The sequence below is a fragment of the Megascapheus bottae genome, chromosome 10 (genome assembly GCF_031878675.1).
Source record: "Megascapheus bottae isolate mThoBot1 chromosome 10, mThoBot2.hap1, whole genome shotgun sequence".
Lineage (NCBI taxonomy): Eukaryota > Metazoa > Chordata > Mammalia > Rodentia > Geomyidae > Megascapheus > Megascapheus bottae.
The window spans coordinates 37,423,497-37,444,169 of NC_143518.1; the positions used below are offsets into that span (position 1 = coordinate 37,423,497).

General features: G+C 50.2%; 1 protein-coding gene across 2 annotated transcripts; it reads left to right on the top strand.

Annotated features, from left to right (window-relative positions):
• The first annotated feature begins 7,827 nt into the window (after window positions 1-7,827).
• Hdgf (heparin binding growth factor) lies at window positions 7,828-17,642 on the top strand. Of its 2 annotated transcripts, none has more exons than XM_090340710.1 (6): window positions 7,828-8,221; window positions 15,695-15,771; window positions 15,917-16,055; window positions 16,683-16,868; window positions 17,118-17,335; window positions 17,513-17,642. In XM_090340710.1, exons 1-6 carry the CDS (start codon window positions 8,135-8,137, stop codon window positions 17,517-17,519), a joined length of 714 nt encoding a protein of 237 aa, XP_090196836.1. In that variant the 5' UTR covers window positions 7,828-8,134; the 3' UTR covers window positions 17,520-17,642. The 2 variants fall into 2 exon arrangements, with proteins under 2 accessions (XP_090196836.1, XP_090196838.1); XM_090340712.1 differs by lacking the exon at window positions 7,828-8,221 and adding an exon at window positions 8,806-8,899.
• Window positions 17,643-20,673: the final 3,031 nt, after the last annotated feature.

Sequence of the window (20,673 nt, forward strand, 5' to 3'; positions counted from 1 at the left end):
TGCATGTGGTAATATGACTCCTATAAATCTTAGCATCCTAGAGGCTCAGTCAAATAGAGTTCAAGGCCGGTCTGGGCTTTATATTTTTAAATTTTATCTCTAAATAAACAAACAAGCAATATGTAATATATCCATGGAATGCTAAAGTCTTTATTTCTTCTAGTAGACAGGCTATATGGACCTTAACCTACAGAGAAAAGAAGATACTAGAAAACTCTGTGGCTGAAATCTGTTCAGAAAATGGAATGATCTGTGGAGTATGTGCCCAGGGATTCCCTCTAGAAACTTCCCAACCAGATAACATTGATATAAATGTTTAGTGGACTAGTACCAAATAGAGGCCCAGAACCACAAGGTTGATTTTCAATATCCCACCACTGCTGGTTTGTTTGTAATCAAAGCCTTAAACAGGCCAGGCTCACCTCCTTAAATCAGAGCAGAGCTGGGCACTGGTAGCCCATATAATCCCAGTTACTTAAGAGGCTAAGATCTAAGGATTATAGCTTCCCAGCTGACCCAGGCACAAAAATTTGAGATTCTTATCTCAAATTAACCAGCAAAGAGGTGAAAGTGAAGGTATGGTTTAAGTGATAAGAGTGCCAGTCTTGAACAGAAAAGCTAAGCAAGAGCTGGAGGCCCTGAGTTCAAGCTCCAGTGCTAGGCACATACAAAATATTTTGAGCTCAGTGACAGCACCCAGGCCCAGAGTTCAAGCCCCATGACCACCCCCCCTCCAAAAAAAAAAAAGGTAAAAAAAATATGGATGTAACTTCAATGATCTTTTTTACCTCCTAAAATGTATTATTAATTACTATTATTTTGCCAGTCCTGGGGCTGGGTGCTGTTGTTGAGCTTCTTTTGCTCAAGGCTAGTACTCTACCACTTGCTTTCTGAGTTATTTATTGGACATAAGGTCTCATGGACTTTCCTGCCCAGGCTAACTATGAACTGTGATCCTCAGATCTCAGCCTCTTGAGTAGCTAGTAATATAGGTATGAGCCATCAGCTCCCAGCTATCAGCATGCTTGATGTGCTTGTTACTAAGCTTCATCCTCAAGTCTCTATAAAAGTTTTTGTTTTTTGTGTGTGCATGCCCATATTGAAGCTAGAATTTAGGGCCTGGGCACTGTGCCTGAGATTCTTTTGCTCAAGGATAGCTTGAGCCAAAGTTCTGCTTCTGGGTTTTTGGGGATTAGTTTATTAGAGACAGGAATCTCAAGGGCTGCTGGGCTTGGTGGCTCACGCTTGTAATCCTAGCTACTCAGGGGGCTGAGATCTGAGGGTCAAGGTTCAAAGCCAGCCCAGGCACAAAAGACCAGAAACTCTTATTTCCAATTAGCCTCTAGAAAACAGGAAGCAGAGCTTGGCTATCTACAGGGCGTAGATAGCCTTGAGTTGAAGAGCTCAGGGACATCACCCAGGCCCAGGGGTAGGGTGGTAGCCTTGAGCTGAAGAGCTCAGTGATAGCACCCAGGCTAAGATCAAGCCCCATTACCCACAAAAAAAAGGGGGGGGCTTTTCTGCCTAGGCTAGCTTTGAACTGCAATCCTCATATCTCAGCCTCCTAAGTAGCTAGGATTATAAGCATGAGCCATTGGCATCCATCTCTCATAAAGTTTTAAAAATTCTTTTTTTTTTTCTTTAAACTCAGGGCCTTCACTTGGAGCCATAAGTTATTTTTCTGGTAGGATTTCCTGCTTCTGCCAAAGCAGACATTGATCTTTGGTCTCCTACCTACACACCTCCAGCTGGGATTAGTGACTTGAATCACCACACCCTGCTTGTTTGTTGAGTCAGTGTCTTAATTTTTGCCGGGAGTTGGTCTCTACTGCAGTTCTTCTGATGTCTACCTCCTGAATATCTGGGGTTACAAGAGTAAGGAGTCTCACTTGGCCACACAGTAAATTTATTTGAAAGTGAAAGGAAAATCTGCTTTTTCTTTTCATATGGTACTGAGGAATTGAACCCAGGGATTCATGTATGCTAGGCAATCACTCTACTGCTAAGCTATATTCTCAGCCCTGTACATTACCTGTATAATAACAATTTAAAAAAATTCTTTTTGCCTGTCCTGGGAACTGAACTCATGGCTTGAGCACTGTCCTTGGGCTTTCCTTAAGATTAGTGCTCTACCACTTGAGCCACAGCACCAATTCTGGATTTTCTATATATATGTGGTACCAAGGAATCGAATCCAGGTCTTGGTTCATGCTAGGCAGGCGTTCTACCACTAGGCCAAACTCCTGGCCCCTTAACATTTTTTAAAGAGAATGGCAGGTTGCCTGTGGTTCATACCTGTAATCCTAGCTTCTTAGGAGGCTGAGATCTGAGAATCACAGCTCAAAACTGGCTCAGGCAGAAAAGTCCCCCTGAGACTCCTATCTCCAATTAACTACTTAAAAACCAGAAGTAGCACAGTGGCTCAAGTGGTAAAGCTCTATTCTTGAGCACAAATGAAGCTCAGGGACAGAGCCCAGTCCCTGAGTTCAACCCCCACAGCCAACAAAGAAAGCCATGAAATAGAATGAGCCACCACACCCAGCTTACCTCCATTCTTCTTGTCTCAACCCAATTTTCTTCTTTTGGGGGAAAAGGATGGGTCACCTGGCCCAATTTTATTTTCTTGTTGTTGTTGTTGTTGTTGTTGTTGTTGTTGTTGTTGTTGTTGTTGTTGTTCTTCTTCTTCTTCTTCTTCTTCTTCTTCTTCTTCTTCTTCTTCTTCTTCTTCTTTTTGCCAGTCCTGGAACTTGAACTCAGGGCTTGGGCACCTTCCCTGAGTCTCTCTGAACTCAAGGTTAGCATTCTACCACTTGAGCCACTGCACCACTTCTGGCTTTAATTGAAACCGAGGAATTGAACTCAGGTTTTTGTGCATGCTAGGCGAGCTCTCTATCACTAGGCCATAGTCCCAGCCCCCAATTTTTTTCTTAAAAGCAGAAACATTACCATTTTGTATGTATTCTTTCAGATATTCTCTATATAATTTTGAAGCAAATGTGAAGATATCTATTTCCTTTACATAAATAATAACATAGTTCATTCACTTCACTTTCCTTTTATTTTGGGGGGGACAGTACTGTTTTCTTTTCTTTTCTTTTTTTTGTTGGTCATGGGGCTTGAACTCTGGGTCTGAGCGCTGTCCCTGAGCTCTTCAGCTCAAAGCTACCACCCTACCCCTTGAACCGTAGCCCACTTCCGGTTTTCTAGTGGTAATTGAAGATAACAGTCTCATGGGCTGGCTTTGAACTGCGATCCTCAGATCTCAGCCTCCGGAGTAGTTAGGATTACAAGTACTGGGTTTTGAACTCAGGCACTCATGACTGTTTGACAAGTACTCTACTACTTGAGTCACAACTCTAGCCCTTCTTGCATTAGTTTATTTTTTAGTCTCCCACTTTTTCCCAGGCTGACATGAACTATGAGCCTCATAATTCTGCTTCCTACGTAGCTAGAATTACAGGTATGCAACACCACTCCAGGTTGTTTACTTTTTCCTCCTTTTTCTACCTCACACCCACAATCCTTACTTTGTTTTACTTAGTAATACACCATGAAACTCTATCATATGAGTACATGTTACCTGAAGTTCTGCTTCATCCCCCTTTTTTTTTTTTTGCCAGTCCTGGGGCTTGAACTCAGGGCCTCAGCACTGTCCTTGGGCTTTTTCCTCAAGGCTAGCATTCTGCCACTGGAGCCACAGCACCAGTTCTGGCTTTTTCTATGTTTATGGTACGAAGGAATCAAACCCGGGTCTTCATGCATGCTAGGCAAGCATTCTACCACTAGGCCAAACTTCCCCCCCCTCTTTTATTTTTCAATCTTGGGGCTTGAACTTAGGGCCTGGTCTCTGTCTCTGAGCTTCTTTTGCTCAAGGCTGGCACTCTACCACTTTGAGCCACAGCTCCACTCCCAGCTTTTTCTGTTTATGTGATACTGAGGAATGGAACCCCAGAGCTTCTTGCAAGCTATGCAAGCACTCTACCAAGAAGCCACATCCCCAGCCTCTTCTCCCCCCCCACCCCCCCCACCCCACCGTATTAAACACTGTACTCAGGGTCTTAGACTCACTCCACTTTCTTGTTCAGCTGGTACTCTGCCATTTAAGTTATATGTCTAGCCCTGTTTTATGCTGGTTATTTATATTTTATTTTTGCCAGTCCTGGGGCTTGAACTCAGGCCCTAAGCACTACTTTTGGGCTTTCTCAAGGCTAGAGCTCTACCACTTGAGCCACAGCACCACTTCCAGACTTTTCTATGTATGTGGTACCTAGGAATTGAATCTGAGTGTTCATACATGCTAGACAAGCACTCTACCACTAACCCAAACTCCCAGACCCTAGTTATTCTGGAGACAGAATGTCACAGAATTTTCTGCCAACTTCAAACCAGTGCCTGAATAGTTAGCCTCTTGAATAGTTAGGACTACAAATATTGCTATTACCGTTCAGTTTAACAGTAATAGTTCCCAATCTTCTTGTGCTGTTGATTATTTTACCAGTCTTAGTGAGACTTAAGTTGCTTCCTTTTGTAAATAATGCTTTATCCATTTCTTCTCACTCAGAAGTGAGTGAAAAAAATACACAAGCATCTGGGCACTGGTGGCTCACACTTGTATTCCTAGCTACTCAGGAGGCTGAGATCTGAGGAGGAATCCTGGATTGAGTCAGCACAGGCAGACAAATCCGAGAGACTCTCACTTCCAATTAACCAGCAAAAACCCAGAAGTGAGATATACCTCAAATGTCAGTGCCATACTTGAGTGAAAAAGCAATGTTATAGCACCCAAGTCGTGAGTTCAAAACCAGTACACATTCCCCCCCCTTTCCCCCCCTTCTCTCTCTCTCTCCTACACACACACATACACACACACAAAGCAAAAAAGGGTACCCCCCCCATCCTAAACCTGCTGTTTAAGAGGATTCCCAGGTGTTCTGTTTGCACACTGATGTCTGCAAAGCACAGAGGGAGACCTGAATCCCTGAGGAGCCAGGCTTCTGTCCGCCTGTGTAACTGACCCTTTGAGGCTCTTGGCTTGGTTGTTAGGGGCAGCTGTGAGTTGGTTGATGATGTAAGGAGAACTTGGATATTAAATTGCAACCATGGCCTGGGAGATTATTGCAACAAAGGGAACCTTGGTTGTATTACTGCAACAGGCATCTGCATGGTAAGCTGAATGAGAGGCCCAAGAGATTTGCTTTAACAGAATTTGTTTTGTGCGTGCATGTGTGTGTGTGTGTGTGTGTTGCTGAGGATCAAACCTAGGGCCTCTTATGGTAGGCAAGTGCTGTCTGCTATTGAGCTATATTCTCAGCTTTGCAACAAGATGCCTTCAAACAAAGGGATGAAATAAGCAGAACTAAGATTTAACTAAATAAGGTGTGCTCTGTTGGAAAAGTGTATAAGTAGGTTACAGAGAATGTTCACATTTACAATACTGACCTGGACCCTAAAAGGAAGCCTGTTGTGACACTTGACTTGTTCTTGAAACTTCAAGGACTTGTGACAAGGTAAGTGCTCTCCTTCCTAACAACAGTAATAACAGAGAACAGGATTAGTCTGACGATTCATGCAATTACAGCAATTGCATTTCATACTGGAATGTACTGTAAACACCAACCATACAAACTAGTTGCTCAGCTGCAAATGTCTGATTTTGCTATAAACCAACAAGTCTATGTCTGAAGGCCTACATGCCTCCTTTATTGCAACAGGATCTTGCAGACTATCCCAGTATGTTAACATTCTAGTATAGTATACTGTGGCAAGGGCCAGAGGGGCTCCTATGATAAGGGGGAAGTATGCTGAGACCACAGTTACATGAGCAAGGCTTAGAGAAATGCACTGCCATGGGCATAGGAACAGCTGCTGTGAGGAACTCAGTCATTCTGTGCTCCTGGTATTGGGAGGAAACCAAGGCTCAGAGAAATTCAGGGAGTTGCACAAGTTTTCATCATTTGTGAAGAGTGAGTAGAAGCTGGGCACGGTGGCTCACGCCTGTAATCCTAACTACTCAGGAGGCTGAGATCTGAGGGTCAAGGTTTAAGCCAGTCTCCGCACAAAAGGACCTGGGACTCTTATCTGCAATTAACCCCTAGAAAATGGGAAGTGGGGCTAGGCTCAAGGGTAGGTCAGTAGCCTGGAGCTGAAGAGCTCAGGGACAACGCCCAGGCCCAGGGGTAAGGTGGGTAGCCTTAAGCTGAAGAGCTCTGGGACAGTGCCCAGGCTAAGTTCAAGCCCCTTGATCCATAAAAAAAAAAAAAAAAAAAAGTGGGTAGAATGTGGAGATGTACCTTTTGGATAGAAAGACACATTTCCTTGCACAGAGATTTACATATGCTTTGAAATAGGATACACCATATTTGTCCTTTAGGGCAACGCACACCTTTACCTAGTCAAATCTAGCTTAATTGCAAAATTTTAAGGATTTGATATGCCAAGATACAAATGTCTGCTTTTTTTTTTTTTTTCTTGGCCAGTCCTGGGCTTAAGCTCAGGGCCTGAGCACTGTCCTTGGGCTTTCCTCAAGGCTAGTGTTCTGGCTTTTTCTATGTACATGGGGCTGATGAATCAAACCCAGGTCTTCGTGCATGCTAGGCAGGCACTCTACCACTAGCCACTAGGCCAACTCCCTGGCCCTTTTTTTTTTTTTTTTGGTGGGTCATGAGGCCTGGTTGCTGTCCCTGAGCTCTTCAGTTCAAGGCTATCTACAGCCCTACCCTTGAGCCAAGCCCCACTTCCCGTTTTCTAGGGGTTAACAGGAGATAAGTCTCAGGTCCATTTGTGCCCAGGCGGGCTTTGAACCTTGGTCCTCAGGTCTCAGCCTCCTGGGTAGCTAGGATTACAGGCATGAGCCAACCGCACCCGGCCCCCAAAGGGTCTACTTTCTAAAAGGATATATAAGGATATCTAGTTTGGTGGATACATACAGTGACAGCAAACACCCGATGGGATTACAGTAAAGTTCTGGCTCCATTGTGATCTAGGCCCAGATGTAGAAAGCACTAGATCAAGGTCTTGACCTTAGGAAGCCCACCCTGACTTCCCCCAGCTCCAGACCCTCCAGACTCCTCCTCCGTCTACAGGTTCTGGATTCGCTGGCCTTCTTTTCCTACCAGAGTTCAACCTTGGCAAGTTTGCTAGGGGAAGCCTGGCTGGTTTTCTAGGCAGCCGCACATTAGACCGACATCTAAAGCGCCCCACGTTAGAAAGCGGCCCCTCGGAACCAGAGACTCCCCGACCCTTCCTATCAAACCCAGGTTTCTCCTCCACCTCCAAGGCCAGCGTGGGGTTCGGATGCCCGACGTCTCCAAAGCCATAGACTGTAAGCACATTGTGGCCCGGAGCTGGAGCGTCGTCCCAACCTCTCCTTCTCCTCTTCCCGCCCTCCGCCCCCCCAGCCCCCCGGGCATCGGGCAAGCTTCCAGGATCCCCAGGTGCCCGGCGAATATTCCCGCACCGGGATAAAGCCCAGCCGCCGGGGAGGCGCGGATCTGAGGGGCCGCGAGGGTGGGCGCCCCGCGGGGCCGGCGGGGGAGGAGCCAGGCCCGCTCCGTCCAGCCTGGCGCCAGCTCCTCCCGGGCGGGCGGGCGGGCGGGCACCCACCGACAGCGGGCACACAAAGCCCGCTCGGTGAGCTCGGCGATCGGCTCCTCGAGTCTGTGTCGCCGCGCGCCGCCAGGCGGCTCCAGGTTGGGCGCCGGGCCGGGGCAGGCTCTGGGCGTCCAACAGCTGCGCGCATCAAACCGCCGCGGGAGGGGGAGGAGGAGGAGGAGGGGGAGGAGGAGGAGGAGTGGGCCGGGAGGAGGGCGCCGGGGTAGGACCGGGCGGGGGGGTGGAGGAAGGGGCCCCGCGCAGAGGAGGGAGCAATTGAATTTCAAACACAAACAACCTCACGAGCGCGCACCCACCGCGCCGCGCCGGAGCGTTGTCTCGACCCACGCCCGCCCCGTCCGTGCGGCGAGCGGGCGGAGACGCCGTGGCCGCGCCGGAGCTCGGGCCGGGGGCCGCCATCGAGGCGGGGGCTGCGCGAGGGCCGGAGCGGAGCGGCGCCACCACCGCCGCCGCCGCCGCACGCGCAAACTTGGGCTCGCGCTTCCTGGCCCGGCGCGGAGCCCGGGGCGCCCGGAGCCCCGCCATGTCGCGATCTAACCGGCAGAAGGAGTACAAATGCGGGGACCTGGTGTTCGCCAAGATGAAGGGCTATCCACACTGGCCGGCCCGGGTGAGCAGAGCGGCCCGCCGCCCCCCCCACCCTGTGCCCCTGGGGTTGCATAACACCGGGGAGGGCGCGGGCGGGCGGAGGGGAGGGCAGGGGTATCCGGGTCCCCCCGGCCCCCTCAAGCCCACCCGGCGGTTATATAATGGAGGCGGGCGCGGGGGGACGCGACACCTGGCGGGTGCGGCGGCGTCGCGTCGAGGCGTGTGCGCCGCGCGGGGCTCCGAGGGCGCGGGGCTCCGAGGGCGCGGGTCACCTCCGGCCCCGCCGCGCGCGCGTGCTGCGTCCCGCCCCCAGCCCCCACCCTCGCCCAGGCTCCGGGCGCGCGCGGTCTGGGGTCTGGGGTGCGTGGGGGGGGGCGGGGGGCTCCCGCTCGTGTGGCTCCTCTGGGACCCCTTGGAGATCCCGGGTTTCCCCTTCGACTGTCACCCTCCTAGCCGCCGCGCCCCCCCCCCCCGCTCCTCCGAAAAAAGAAGAGACTCTTCCTGGGTCCCCGAGAAAAGTGGAGTCCGCGTCCAGCAAACTTTGGTTGGGGACCTCAGGGAGACGTCCGGAGTCGGGGGAGGGGGAGGAGGGGGCGGGAGTGGTCCGAGCCGGCGTCTACCTGCTGCTTGAGAACTCCGGACCACACATCCACCCCCTCAGCTTCACCAAAAGATAACCTTCCGTATGCCATCAGTCCAGGTTAGGACCGCGGGCGGCCGGCAGGGCCCCCGTGTGGGGTTGGAAAGTCAGGTCCAGACCGTCCTTCTGGGGGGGAGGGGGGAGGAAGGGGGGGAGTTGTGCTGCCGCTCCCCCCCCTCCCCCGTGAGCATCTCCCGCCAGAAAAGCCCGGGTCCGCCATGTGGTTAATTCAGCCCGCCAACTGAAGGGCCTCCTCCCTTGCAGCACCTGGCCAGGTGGGAGGGTGGAGCCCCAAAGCCAAGCCCGAAGTGTTTATCACCTTTCCCCTAAAAGGACTGAGCTGGTGCGGTGAGGGAGGTTGGGAGGCCGCGGGTGGCTGGAGGAGAATGGCCGTGCGTGGTGGGCAGCAGTTCAGAGTAGATGCAGAAGGGGCCTTTGGTGTGGGGTGAGGGCATGACTCAGCCCCCGAGAGTGTAGGAGTCCGGTAGAGGGAAATCCGAGGGCAGAAAGGGCAGGAAGGAGAAGTGCCTTGTGGTTTCGGGTGCTCTTGTCGAGTCAAACTGGCCACTCATCTAACCTAATAATACTGCTTCGAGGTTAGGGGACTGCCACAGGCTTACCTGGGTCCTGCTTTAGGGTGTCAAGCAACTAAGAAAGTCTTAAGAAACCCCTTTGCACGCGGTACCCTCTCCTGGGGAGCGTGCCTAACTGTACTTACTGGTTTTGAACTCCTTGTTCCCTGCGATTCAGATGTCATTTAAACCCTGTGCTCTGGCGTGTCAGAGAAGCAGGACTGCTCCTTGTTTTCAGGACCTCAGGAGAGGCTGAGGTGGGACGGTGTGAGGAAGCAGCCTTGTGTGTGCATGTGTGTGGCACCTAAACACTCATGTACTTTACACTGCACCCTTTGATCCCACTGGCTTCTTGGTCCAAATACCAAGATCTGGTGGGCTGAGTAAGAACTGAACCAGGTCTCTGCCCTGATTCTTCCTCCTGGGGATGAGACAAAGTCCAGAGGCTAAGCCCTGAGAAGGAGGTGTTCGCTGGGATGTAGGCTTTAGGGAACCCCTTCTGTGTCTTTTGTCTCTGTAAAGAGACAAAAGAAGTAGGGACACTAGATCTACGGTTGCCCTCTGAGAAAGGCCCTCAAGTTTCTGGTGACCCTGGGATTGGTGATGCCATTGATTTCTTTTCACCCTTGGCCTCCAGAGAGAAGGGTAGAACAGGAGGTAAAGGTTCTTCTGCTGAGGCCTGGAGCTTTCAGATAAAGTTGAGTTGGGATGTCGAGGTCAGACAAGCTCTTAAGGTGATTGGACACCACACTTTGCCTGGCTCTGGCTCTTGATTGTGACAGTTGGGAAGAGGGATACACCCAAAGCAGTTATCTCCCAGATACACCCCCCCCCCTTTGGGTTCCAAAAGAACAAACTTGGCTGTTTCCTTAATATCCTGTGGACTGTCTCAGTCCCTAGGGCAGCAGAGCCTGAGGGGCCCAGGCCTTCCTGAAATGGAAGTGAGCAAAGGGGAGTCTTGATGCTAGTTCCCCAGGGGACTAATAGAACCCTCACTCAGCCTTGATGAAAACAACTGTGTCCTTGCTGAACTGGATAGGAGACCTCAGACACTAGGGCCATGTGGTAACCAGGCCTGCCTGGAGGGATGGATGGTGTGACTCCATCTTAATCTCTTTTCTCTCTTCCTCCTGCCTAACTTTGTGGCAGGACTCAAGGCACTTAAACAGTTAATTTCCAAGACTCCAGGATTTGCCCCCAAGTTCCTTCCTCCTCTCTCCCCTCCCCCCTCCTTGAATTTCACAATCTCAGTAGGATCCCTGAGCAGCCCCTAGACCTCCATCTTCCCTTCCCCCTTCTCTTTTTGCCCCTTGGGCTTGCTACACTTCCCACCCCTAACTGACTGAACTGCTTTCTACCCTGGACTTTCCGGTTCCTGGGTCAGGTCGGCCTGGCCCTGGGTGTGGTGGTCCAACCATGGCTGGCCGCCAGTGTGTGGTTGTCCTCCCCTCTGCCCTCCTACGCACTGGGGCTACTTTGGGTCTGAAGCTCAGAGAGCTACCACTCCCCACCAAAACAATTCAGATCCCTCAGGCCTGATGGAGTGAGAGTAATGACTGGGCCCCAGCCTGAGAAGTCATTTGCCCGGATCCCTGAAATAGTTGCAGAGCCCCCTTCTCTGTTGGCTAGTGCAGGACATGTAGTGACACATGTAAGCAGCACGTCTGGCCCCACCCCGAACCACTTAGCTTGGACATGAAGGCACTACCTGGAAGCCAGATATCAGTATTGGGGCACCAGGCTCCCCTGAGACCTACATCTCTACATCTAGAAAGGAAGGCTCTTCTAATTGCAAGGAAAACACCTATCCTTTGTAGCTTTTGGTATGGAAGTACTCTAAAGAGACATCTCCCCTCCCCCCTTCAATTTTTTTTTCCTAGTTTAAAGGTAAAGAGTACATTTCTTTTTGGACAGTGTCACCCCTTCCCTTGCACTCTCCTGACCTTCTTCCCTTCCTACAGGTAGCTACAGTCAAGGTTGGGGGTGGGGGGACCCTTTTGGGGAAGATGCCCATGTGTCTACGTGCTTTCCTCCACCCTTGTGTGTGTGTTGTTCTGTTTTTAATTTAATTATGTCCAGTCTTTTCCCCATCCTTGGGGCTGGGCAACTGGTGACCTCCTGGGTCTCCTGCCCCACCATTCAGGTTTAGCGATCTTGTGTTTGCTTCCTGTGGGAAGCTGGGGAGGCCAGGTGTTCACAGTCTGCTCCTGGAGAACTCATGTCTTATTTCTAACCCTTCATCCACTCTACACCTTCCTAAGTTTTAAGTTTCTCCTGTTTCTGTCACACATTTATTATGAGTATATTAATGCTTTGACTCTGAGGGCACTGAAAATGCTGAGACCAAAGTTCTGTGCTGCTCTAGCCTTAGACGCTTTCAGCCCCACCAGCCGGTTTCTGTAGATCCACCTAGGAGAGAGAGAGAGACAAGACCTGGGGAAGAGCCTTCATATTGTCCTGTGCCTGGCCCCTAGGATCTCTAAGCCCTTAAGGACTTCATTTTGTTTTGTGCTTCCCCCTCTAAGTGGAAGGTGGGGAGATAGCTGGTAACCAGAGCCAGGTGTCTTGTCCAGCCTCCACTCCTACCCTGATTCCCCAGGTCTGGCTTCCTCAGAGCACATTTTACCCTTCCCCCCACCTCTCCAGTGTCTCCCGTCTTAGTGTTTCTAGCACAGTCCAGAACCCAGGTGTCAGACTCCAGGCTTGGGGGGTGGGGTGTATGTTAGTGTCCCCTCCTCCTCCTAAATCCAGAGAGAGGGCCTGTGAGGGGGGAGGGGAAGTCACATTCCTGGTTGCTGAGTGGCCCCGGGGCGGGGTTGGGTTGTCATAGTGATGGGGATCCTATTTGTGGGGGGAACTGCATGCCTTTCCACCCCCTGCTCCCACACCCCAGCTCTCCTGATATAGGGAGGACCCAATTTGTGCTGGACATTTCAGCGGGGAGGGGCCGGACCTCTGTCCCCAGAGGCCATGGGGCAAGGGGGAGGTGCCCAGAGTCTGAAGACTTCCATGCCTGGGGCAAGATGCCCCTCATGCTTGTGCCCAAGCTCCACCTCCACTCTTGAGTGTGCCTGAGCTCATTCTCATCCACCTATCCTCCCTGTCTCTGCAGGCTCTCAGTGGTCTCCTGACTCACACTATGCGCTAATCACTGCCTTGACTCTCTGTCTCCCCTGCCTGTATCTGGGGCCCCAGTCAACATGGCCACCTGGCCTCTGTCCGGAGGGAAGCTGGGCTGCTGGGCCTGTTGCAAGTGTTGCTGGGAATTGTAGTCCCTAGTCCACAACCTTCTTCTCTGCTTGGTCTGGGCTTCCCAGATCTGATCCGAGGCTCACTAGGCCTCTTAGCTCTATTTTCCTGATCTCAGATCTCAGCATGTCCCACCTTGGACACAAGGGCTCTTCTTGGGTCAGGACAAGTGGGTCAGAGGAATCAAGTCAGATAAAGTTTGAGGCCTTGCCCTCACCATCACTTGCCCTGTTGCTTTGTATAAGTCATTTCTTTCTGGGCTGTTTTCTCGTCTGTAAAAATAAAAGGTTTGGCATTCAAAGTGTTCCCAGAAGCCTTTTGGAGCTGTTTCTAGAGCCAAGAATCAAATAGGGCAGCCTTTGGTCTCATCCTCCACTTCAGTTAGAGCAATATGCTTTTGTGTCTAGACTCATACAGCAAATACTGTGTGCCTACTGTGTGCTGGAGATAAAAGCACACCTAGTCTGGGTATGAGGGGACACTAATCTGTGATCCCAGTACTTGAGATGTTGATATAGAAGGTCTCAAATTTAAGATGCTTGTAAGTTGTTTTGTTTCCTGTTACAGGATTTGAACTCAGGGCCTGAGCGTTCTGGCTGAACCTCTTTGTGCTCAAAGCTAGCACTATACCACTTGAGCCACAGCACCACTTCTAGATTTTTGAATAATTAGAAATAACAATCTCTCTGGGACTTTTTTGCTTAGGCTGGCTTTGAAACACAATCCTCAGATCTTAGCCTTCTGTGTAGCTAGGATTATAGGCATGAGCCACTAGCACCCAATCCTTGTAAGCTTTGTTTTGTTTCCTTTTTTGTTTTTGTTGGTCCTGTGGGTTGACCTCTGGGCCTGGGCATTGTCCCTGAGCTCAAGGCTACCATCTTACCCCTCAAGCCACAGTGCCACTTCCAGTTTTCTAGTGGTTAATTAGGGTCTCACTGTCTTCAGTGCCCGCTGTTTTTAGTGCCCGGGCTGGCTTTGACCCATGATCCTCAGATCTCAACCTCCTGTGTAGCCTGAATTACAGGCGTGAGCCACAGCACCCAGCCCTTGTAAGTTTTTGACTAGCCTGGGGAGAAGAATAAAAGCAGTGCTCTGGCTCTGACTTTGGGCTTAGATCGTCTATATAGGCAGTAATCAAGTAGTAATATGAAACAGTATGAACTTGGAACTGAAGGAGAAGTGCTGGGTGAGTTTTTCCTAGATAGTCGACAGGATCAGGAGATGGGGAAGCTTTCTGGAGGAATGATGAGAAGCTGAGGCTGAGAAGCTGGTCAGGAGTTGGTGACATTGAAGGACAGTGTGTTTGGAACAGAAGCCAGGATCCTGGGAGGAACCCATGATAACAAACATTTGTAGAACATGCTACATGCCGGGTTCAACCATTTAGCTCTCACAGTCATAGGACTTAATTGCTGTGACTTTTTTTTTTTTAAACAGATGAGGAAGCAGGCAAAGAGGTTCAGTAGGTTACCCAAGGTCAAGCACTGTTAGTTTCAGAATTGAGATTTAGACCTTGCCACAGAGGAAGGAAGGTATAATAGCCGGGCGAGGTAGCTCATACCTGTAATCCTAGCAACCTAGGAGGCTAAGGGTAAGATCTGAGGATTACAGTACAAAGCCATCCTGGGCATGAACATGAGACTTTTTTTTCTTATGGGTCATGGGCTGTGAACTGGGCCTAGGCAGGTATCCCTGAGCTCTTTGACTCAAGGCTGTCACCCTCCCCTGGAGCCAAGCCCCACTTCCTGTTTTCTAGAGGTTAATTGGAGATAAGAGTCTCAGGTCCTTTTGTGCCCAGGCTGGCTTTGAACTTGATCCTCAGATTTCAGCCTCCTGAGTAGCTAGGATTACAAGCATGAGCCACTGGTATCTGGCTAAGAACATGGCTATGGCTAAGAACATGGCTATGAAAGAGAGAGAATCTTATCTTTACTCACTAGAAAACAGGAAGTGGGGCAATAGCTCTTCAGCCTTGAGCTGAAGAGCTCAGGGACAGCTCGAGGCCCAGAGCTCAAGCCCCAGGCCCCACAAAGAAAAAAAAGAAAGAAAAAAGGTTTTGTTTTTTTAAAGAGGAAGGTATAATGGAAGAGGATGAAATGCTCAGATCAACTATTGGGCTTGAACTCAGAGCCTGGACCTTGGTGCTATCCCTTAGCTGGGAGCGTAGCCTAGTGGTAGAGTGTTCCCCTAGCATGCATGAAGCCCTGTACCACATACTCAGAAAAAGCCAGAAGCGGCCCTATGGCTCAAGTGACAGAGCAAAAAACGTCCCAAGACAGTGCTCAGACCCTGTGTTCAAGGCCCTGGACTGGCAAAAATAAATAAATAAATCATCATCATCATCTCAGATTCTTCTGGCTTTGAATTGAGTTCCTCAGATCTCATCTTCCGTAGCTAGGATTATAAGAACGAGCCACTAGCTTCTGGCTAAGTTCATACCAACATTTCAAAATTGGGCCAGGGCATGGGGCCGGGAACCTAGTGGTAGAGTGCTTGCCTAGCATGTACAAAACCCTGGGTTTGATTCTTTGGTACCACATACACAGAAAAAGCCAGAAATGGCATTGTGGCTCAAATGGCAGAGCGCCAGCCTCGAGCCACAGGTGTCTGAGGACAGTGCCTAGGCCCTGAGTTCAAGACCCAGAACTGGCAGGGGGAAAAAAAATGGACCAGGGCATGGTGCAGTACAACTGTAATTTCAGCACACCAGAGGCTGAAGCAGGATTGTGAATTGGGGGCCAGCCTGAGCTACATGGACCTTGTCTCAAAAACATACAAGAGATGGCATTGGCTGGACCAGGTGGTAGCAGAGATGTGAGGTTTGGCCAGGACTTGGACATGTTGGGGGAAAGGGTGTGCTTTTCTGATAGGCTTTCGTGTCTGACTGCCAAAAGTGGTTTGCACACATGAGGAATCTCTGGGATCTGCTCCGTTTGGCTTTGCCTGAACTGTCGTGCCTGAGAGGGTGCTGCTCTGCCCCTGACTAAAAACCTCTGGACTCCAGCTCACACTCACTTCCCCCATTTTATCCCAGATTGATGAGATGCCTGAGGCTGCGGTGAAATCAACAGCCAACAAATACCAAGTCTTTTTTTTTGGGACCCATGAGACGTGAGTGAGGGGCTGGAGGGCATAGGGGTGGGACCTCACGGAAGGATTCCTTTGGGGAGAGATGGTGGTGGTGCACTTCCATGTAGGGCTATGCAGCTCATGGGCAGTGAGGGGCTCAAGAGCACAGTCTCCCATCTCTCACCAGGGCATTCCTGGGCCCCAAAGACCTCTTCCCTTACGAGGAGTCCAAGGAGAAGTTTGGCAAGCCCAACAAGAGGAAAGGGTTCAGCGAGGGACTGTGGGAGATCGAGAACAACCCTACTGTCAAGGCTTCGGGTTATCAGGTGAGCTGCCATCTACCCTAGAGATCCCCCTGGGAGGCAGGTGTGACATGGGCTCCTGGGGCCCCAGGCCTACAGTTGACACTTAGCCTTCAGGCACATCAGGGCCTTGGAAATGGTGGGGAGGGGCCTTTTAAAGAGGGGTGGGTTGTCGGAATGAGGTCTGGGGCCACAGTCACATAGTGGCTTAGGGGGCAAGAACAGGATGGAGGCGGTAAGTGAGAGCAGGCTATGTTGGAACAGCAGGAGTATAGGACATGGTCTGGTTCTTTTCAAGAAGGCTTCCAGGAGGAGGTGCTTGTGAGCCGGGCAGGACAAGGCGGGAGGGTGGGGGGCGGGGGTTGGCGGGGAAAGGGTCCCAGCTCCCTTTGGGAGAAGTTGACCCGAGGTTTTGCCTCCTGCTCCAGCCCTCCCCCCTCCTGCACAGAGCCCTGCCTGCCCGGCCAGTGGGTTTACCCTGGGGCTAATCCAACAGAGGTGGGTCTCAAATCACTTGTGAGACTGGGCACCTGGGTGGGGGATGGGGGAGAGGCGGGAAAAGGAAGGAGCGAGTGGCTAAGGGGGTGGCCTGGGTGGGGCCCAGCATGACAGCCCCTCATGCCACTCAGTCTCTTGCCATCTTCGCTGCAGTCCTCCCAGAAAAAGAGCCGTGTGGAAGAGCCTGAACCAGAGCCAGAAGCCACCGAGGGTGATGGCGATAAGAAAGGCAATGCCGAGGGTAGCAGTGATGAGGAAGGGAAGCTGGTCATTGATGAGCCAACCAAGGAGAAGAATGAGAAAGGAGCGCTGAAGAGGAGAGCTGGGGACCTGTTGGAGGTAACTGCCGCCTGCGGGGGGCCGGACCATCCCTGGTGCTTTTCACAGGGCAGAGATTCATCCAGTGTCTAGTTTTAGGAGTCCCCAGGTGAAAAGATGGGATGCAGAAGATGGCATCCCATCTAATAGTGGGCTGGGAAGGACCATCTGTAGGAAAGAGCCCCTGAGGGCTGTAGGAGGGGATGTAAGTAGGTGGCTGGCTCTTCCTCTGTAGCTTCAGCCCACATTCTGTCTGCCAATCGTGCCTAGGATTCCCCTAAACGTCTCAAGGAGACAGAAGATCCTGAAGGTGAGGAGAAGGAAGCAGCCACCTTAGAGGGAGAGAGGCCCCTTCCAGTGGAGGCGGAGAAGAACAGTGCCCCCTCTGAACCAAGCTCTGGCCGGGGGCCTCCTCCAGAGGAAGAGGCAGAGGAGGAAGAGGCCACCAAGGAAGATGCTGAGGCCCAGGGTGTCAGAGATCATGAGAGGTAAGTTGTTTAGTCCAGTGGGCTGCAGGGTCTAGCCGTCCACAGAGAGGAAGAGAAGGGTCAAAATGGTCAGCCTCTTGGGAGGCCGGGTGGGCTCTCCCAGATGACTGCCACTGGCTGGGGCGAGGCCAGGCCAAGGCCACACCATTAATCATTCCTTCCAACCCTCCCCTGCAGCCTGTAGCCACCAATGTTTCAAGAGGAGCCCCTATCCCGTTCCTGCTGCTGTCTGGGTGCTACTGGGGAAACTGGCCATGGCCTGCAAACTGAGAACCCTTTTCCCACCCAACCCGCTCTCCTCTCCACTCACTTTCCCCACTTTTAAATTCAGACCCCTGGAGATTGGTCTGGGCTTCACCTCCAGGTCCCTACACCCTTGTGTGATCTGAGTCAGGGCCACCAAGTCTTCTGCTTTGGGGAATGAGATGAGGCCATTGTGTCCCTTCCTGCTTGGAGCTGCTTCCCAGAGCTTCTCTGCGACACTCCCCCTCCTCCCCTAGTCATTCTGGACCCCTGGGTTGTGATTGAGTAGGCGTGGGAAGAATGGATCTCAAACACATGTAGAAGGACAGAAAGGTGGCATCTCTTGAGCACCTGTCTTGTACTCACACATCTATTTTCCCAGTCGCCTAGATTTGTGGAAAGTGGGACAGTTTGTGGGGGAGGGGGCTCCCTTTCATAAATCCTCAGCAATTGGTAGCACCCATTTTTTTGCTTACCTTGGGAGTTGCAGTTTATCATCAAAAGACTTTGGGGCTTCCAAGTTGTTAGGGCCAAGGACCTGAGAGCTGAGAGCTGACATCACCCATATGGGTGAGGGTGTTGAGCCTCTGTCTCTGGGGCCAAAGATGGTATCACCTGAGGAGACCTGACCCCTAGCTGCCCTACTCCCTCTTCCCACAGTGTTCAAGGCCAGCCTAAAAGTCATATATATATATATATATATATATATATATATATATATATATCACCCAGACGGAAAGAAAAAGACAAATTTTTTAGGAAATGTTTTTAATAAAAGAAAATTACAAAGAAAAAAAAATTACCTTTCTCCAAACTCTTTGTGTGCTCCCATTCTGCTCTTTTCTCCCCATAGTTGCCCCCATTTCTGAGGTGTGCTGGGAGGCTTTCCTTCGGTTTGGGGCTTGACTTTTCCTTTTGTTGCTCAGGCTTTAGTGTTCTTTCCAGTGTCATTTCCCATCCACATGCCCCAACTTGGTTCCCTCAGTGTTGTCACCAGATCCCATTTGTAACCTACTGAGAGAACGGGGAAGTGCCCTTTCCCAGTTTCTTCTCAGTGGTCTCTCTATGCCTCTTTCATTATGCCTCTTTCGTCTCTTGTCTCTCACCCCTGCCCCTCTCTCTTGGGCTCTGATGAAAAGTTGCTGACTGTAGCTTTGGAAGTTTAGCTCTGAGAACCAGTAGATGATTTCAGTTCTAGGAAAATAAAACCTGTTGATTACTATTAATGGATTCTGACTGATTCTTTGGGAGTGGGATATTGGTTAACTGAGGAAGGGGAAAGGGATTACAAATGATTTTCAAATCATCTTCAGAGATTGAGTTAGGAGCATCTGCCTCCTCCAGTCCTAGGCTGTTAAAAAATCCAAAATTCAACACCACTTTAAAAGCCAGATTCTGTATGAGGGCTGTACTATTATAAATCTCACCCTTTATGCTACCTCTCCTCACAACCACTGTTTTTTGGGGGGGTTTTGTTGTTTGTTTTGTTTTTTGCCAGTTCTGGGCCTTGAGCTCAGGGCCTGAACACTGTCCTTGGGCTTTCTCAAGGATAGAGCTCCACCACTTTAGCCACAGCACCACTTCCAACTTTTTTTCTATATATCTGGTACTGAGGAATTGAACCTGGGTCTTAGTGCATGCTAGACAAGCACTAAGCCACTAGGCCAAATTCCCGGGGCCCACAACCACTGTTTTAACATAGCTTCCCCTAGTGAGCATCTGGGCAGGAGGAAGGGGAAGGGGAAAATAAAATCTTTTATTTCGCAGCCCAGAAGGCCATGCAAATAAGTGATTCTCAGTTTTTTTTCTGCTCACAGCTAATACGCGACTGCTTGAGCCATATATCCATACAGCATTTTGCTGGTTAATTGAAGCAAGAATATGGGACTTTCATGCCCAGGCTGGCTGGGGATCTCAGACTCCTGAGTAGCCAGGATTACAAGCCAGAGTAGAGGTACAGAGCATACTTTTTTTTTTTTTTGCTGCTGCTGCTGCTGCTGCTGCTGCTGGGGCTTGAATTCAGGACCTGGGTGCTGTCCCTGAGCTCTTTCTCAGGCTAGTGTTCTACCATTTGAGTAACAGCTCCACTTCCAACTTCTTTGGTAGTTTAGTGGAGAAAAAGTTTCACAGCTGGTGGCTCTTGCCTATAATCCTAACTACTCAGGAGACAGAGATCTGAGAATCATGGTTCAAAGCCAGCCTGGGCAGAGTGCATGCTAGGCAAGCACTCTACCACTAGGCCAAACTCCCGCCCCCATGTCTGATATAGTTTTAGACAAAACTTGGATCCCCAAGAGGCCGCTAACCTTTTAGTGCTAGTTGGATGGGCTGCTTGTCACATGACAAGCCAATTAAGATAGACATTGAGGCCAGGAGTTTGGCCTAGTGGTAGAGTGCCTAGTATTCACCAAGACCTGGGTTCAACTCCTCAGTATCACATATACATAGAAAAGGTCAGAAATGGTGCTGTGGCTCAAGTGGTAGAGCTCTAGCTTTGAGAAAGCCCAAAGGTGCTTTCATTGCTCAGGCCCTGAGTTCAAGGCCCAAGAAAAAGAACTAAGACATGAGAAAAAAAAAAACTTCGGACAAATCTTTCATCTTATTGTTAGGTAGCTTTTTAACTAGTTGTCTTTCTTCATTAGTATCTTTTTTTCCATATATTTTTTATTGTAATTAATATAGGTTTACATTAGATTCACCATATAGAAGGTGCATTACATCACAAACATTGATACCCTTTCTCATGTTTTTTTTTTTTTTTTTGCCAGTCTTGAGCTCAGGGCCTGAGCACTGTCCTTGGACTTTCTCAAGGCTAGAGCTCTACCACTTGAGCCTCAGCACCACTTCTGGCTGTTTTTTCTATGTATGTGGTGCAGAGGAATCGAACCCAGGTCTTCATGCATGCTAGGCAAGCGGTCTACCACTAGGCCAAACTCCCAGCCCCAACCTTTCTCATGTTTTGGTCTCCGTTTCCCAATCCCACCCCCCCCCATCTTGTTTTCTCTCCTTCCCTATCCTATCTCAAATAAACATATATACAATGATTTGTCCAAAGTTTTATCTGCTAGGAGCATGATTGAGGAGTTTATATAAGA

What these genes read in the sequence shown, in the direction of transcription:
- Hdgf (XM_090340710.1), top strand. Translation starts at nt 8,135, where the DNA reads ATGTCGCGATCTAACCGGCAGAAGGAGTACAAATGCGGGGACCTGGTG. An exon ending in TTTTTTGGGACCCATGAGAC is followed by an intron (nt 15,772 to 15,916) that starts GTGAGTGAGGGG and finishes ATCTCTCACCAG; the next exon opens with GGCATTCCTGGGCCCCAAAG. An exon ending in GAGCTGGGGACCTGTTGGAG is followed by an intron (nt 16,869 to 17,117) that starts GTAACTGCCGCC and finishes AATCGTGCCTAG; the next exon opens with GATTCCCCTAAACGTCTCAA.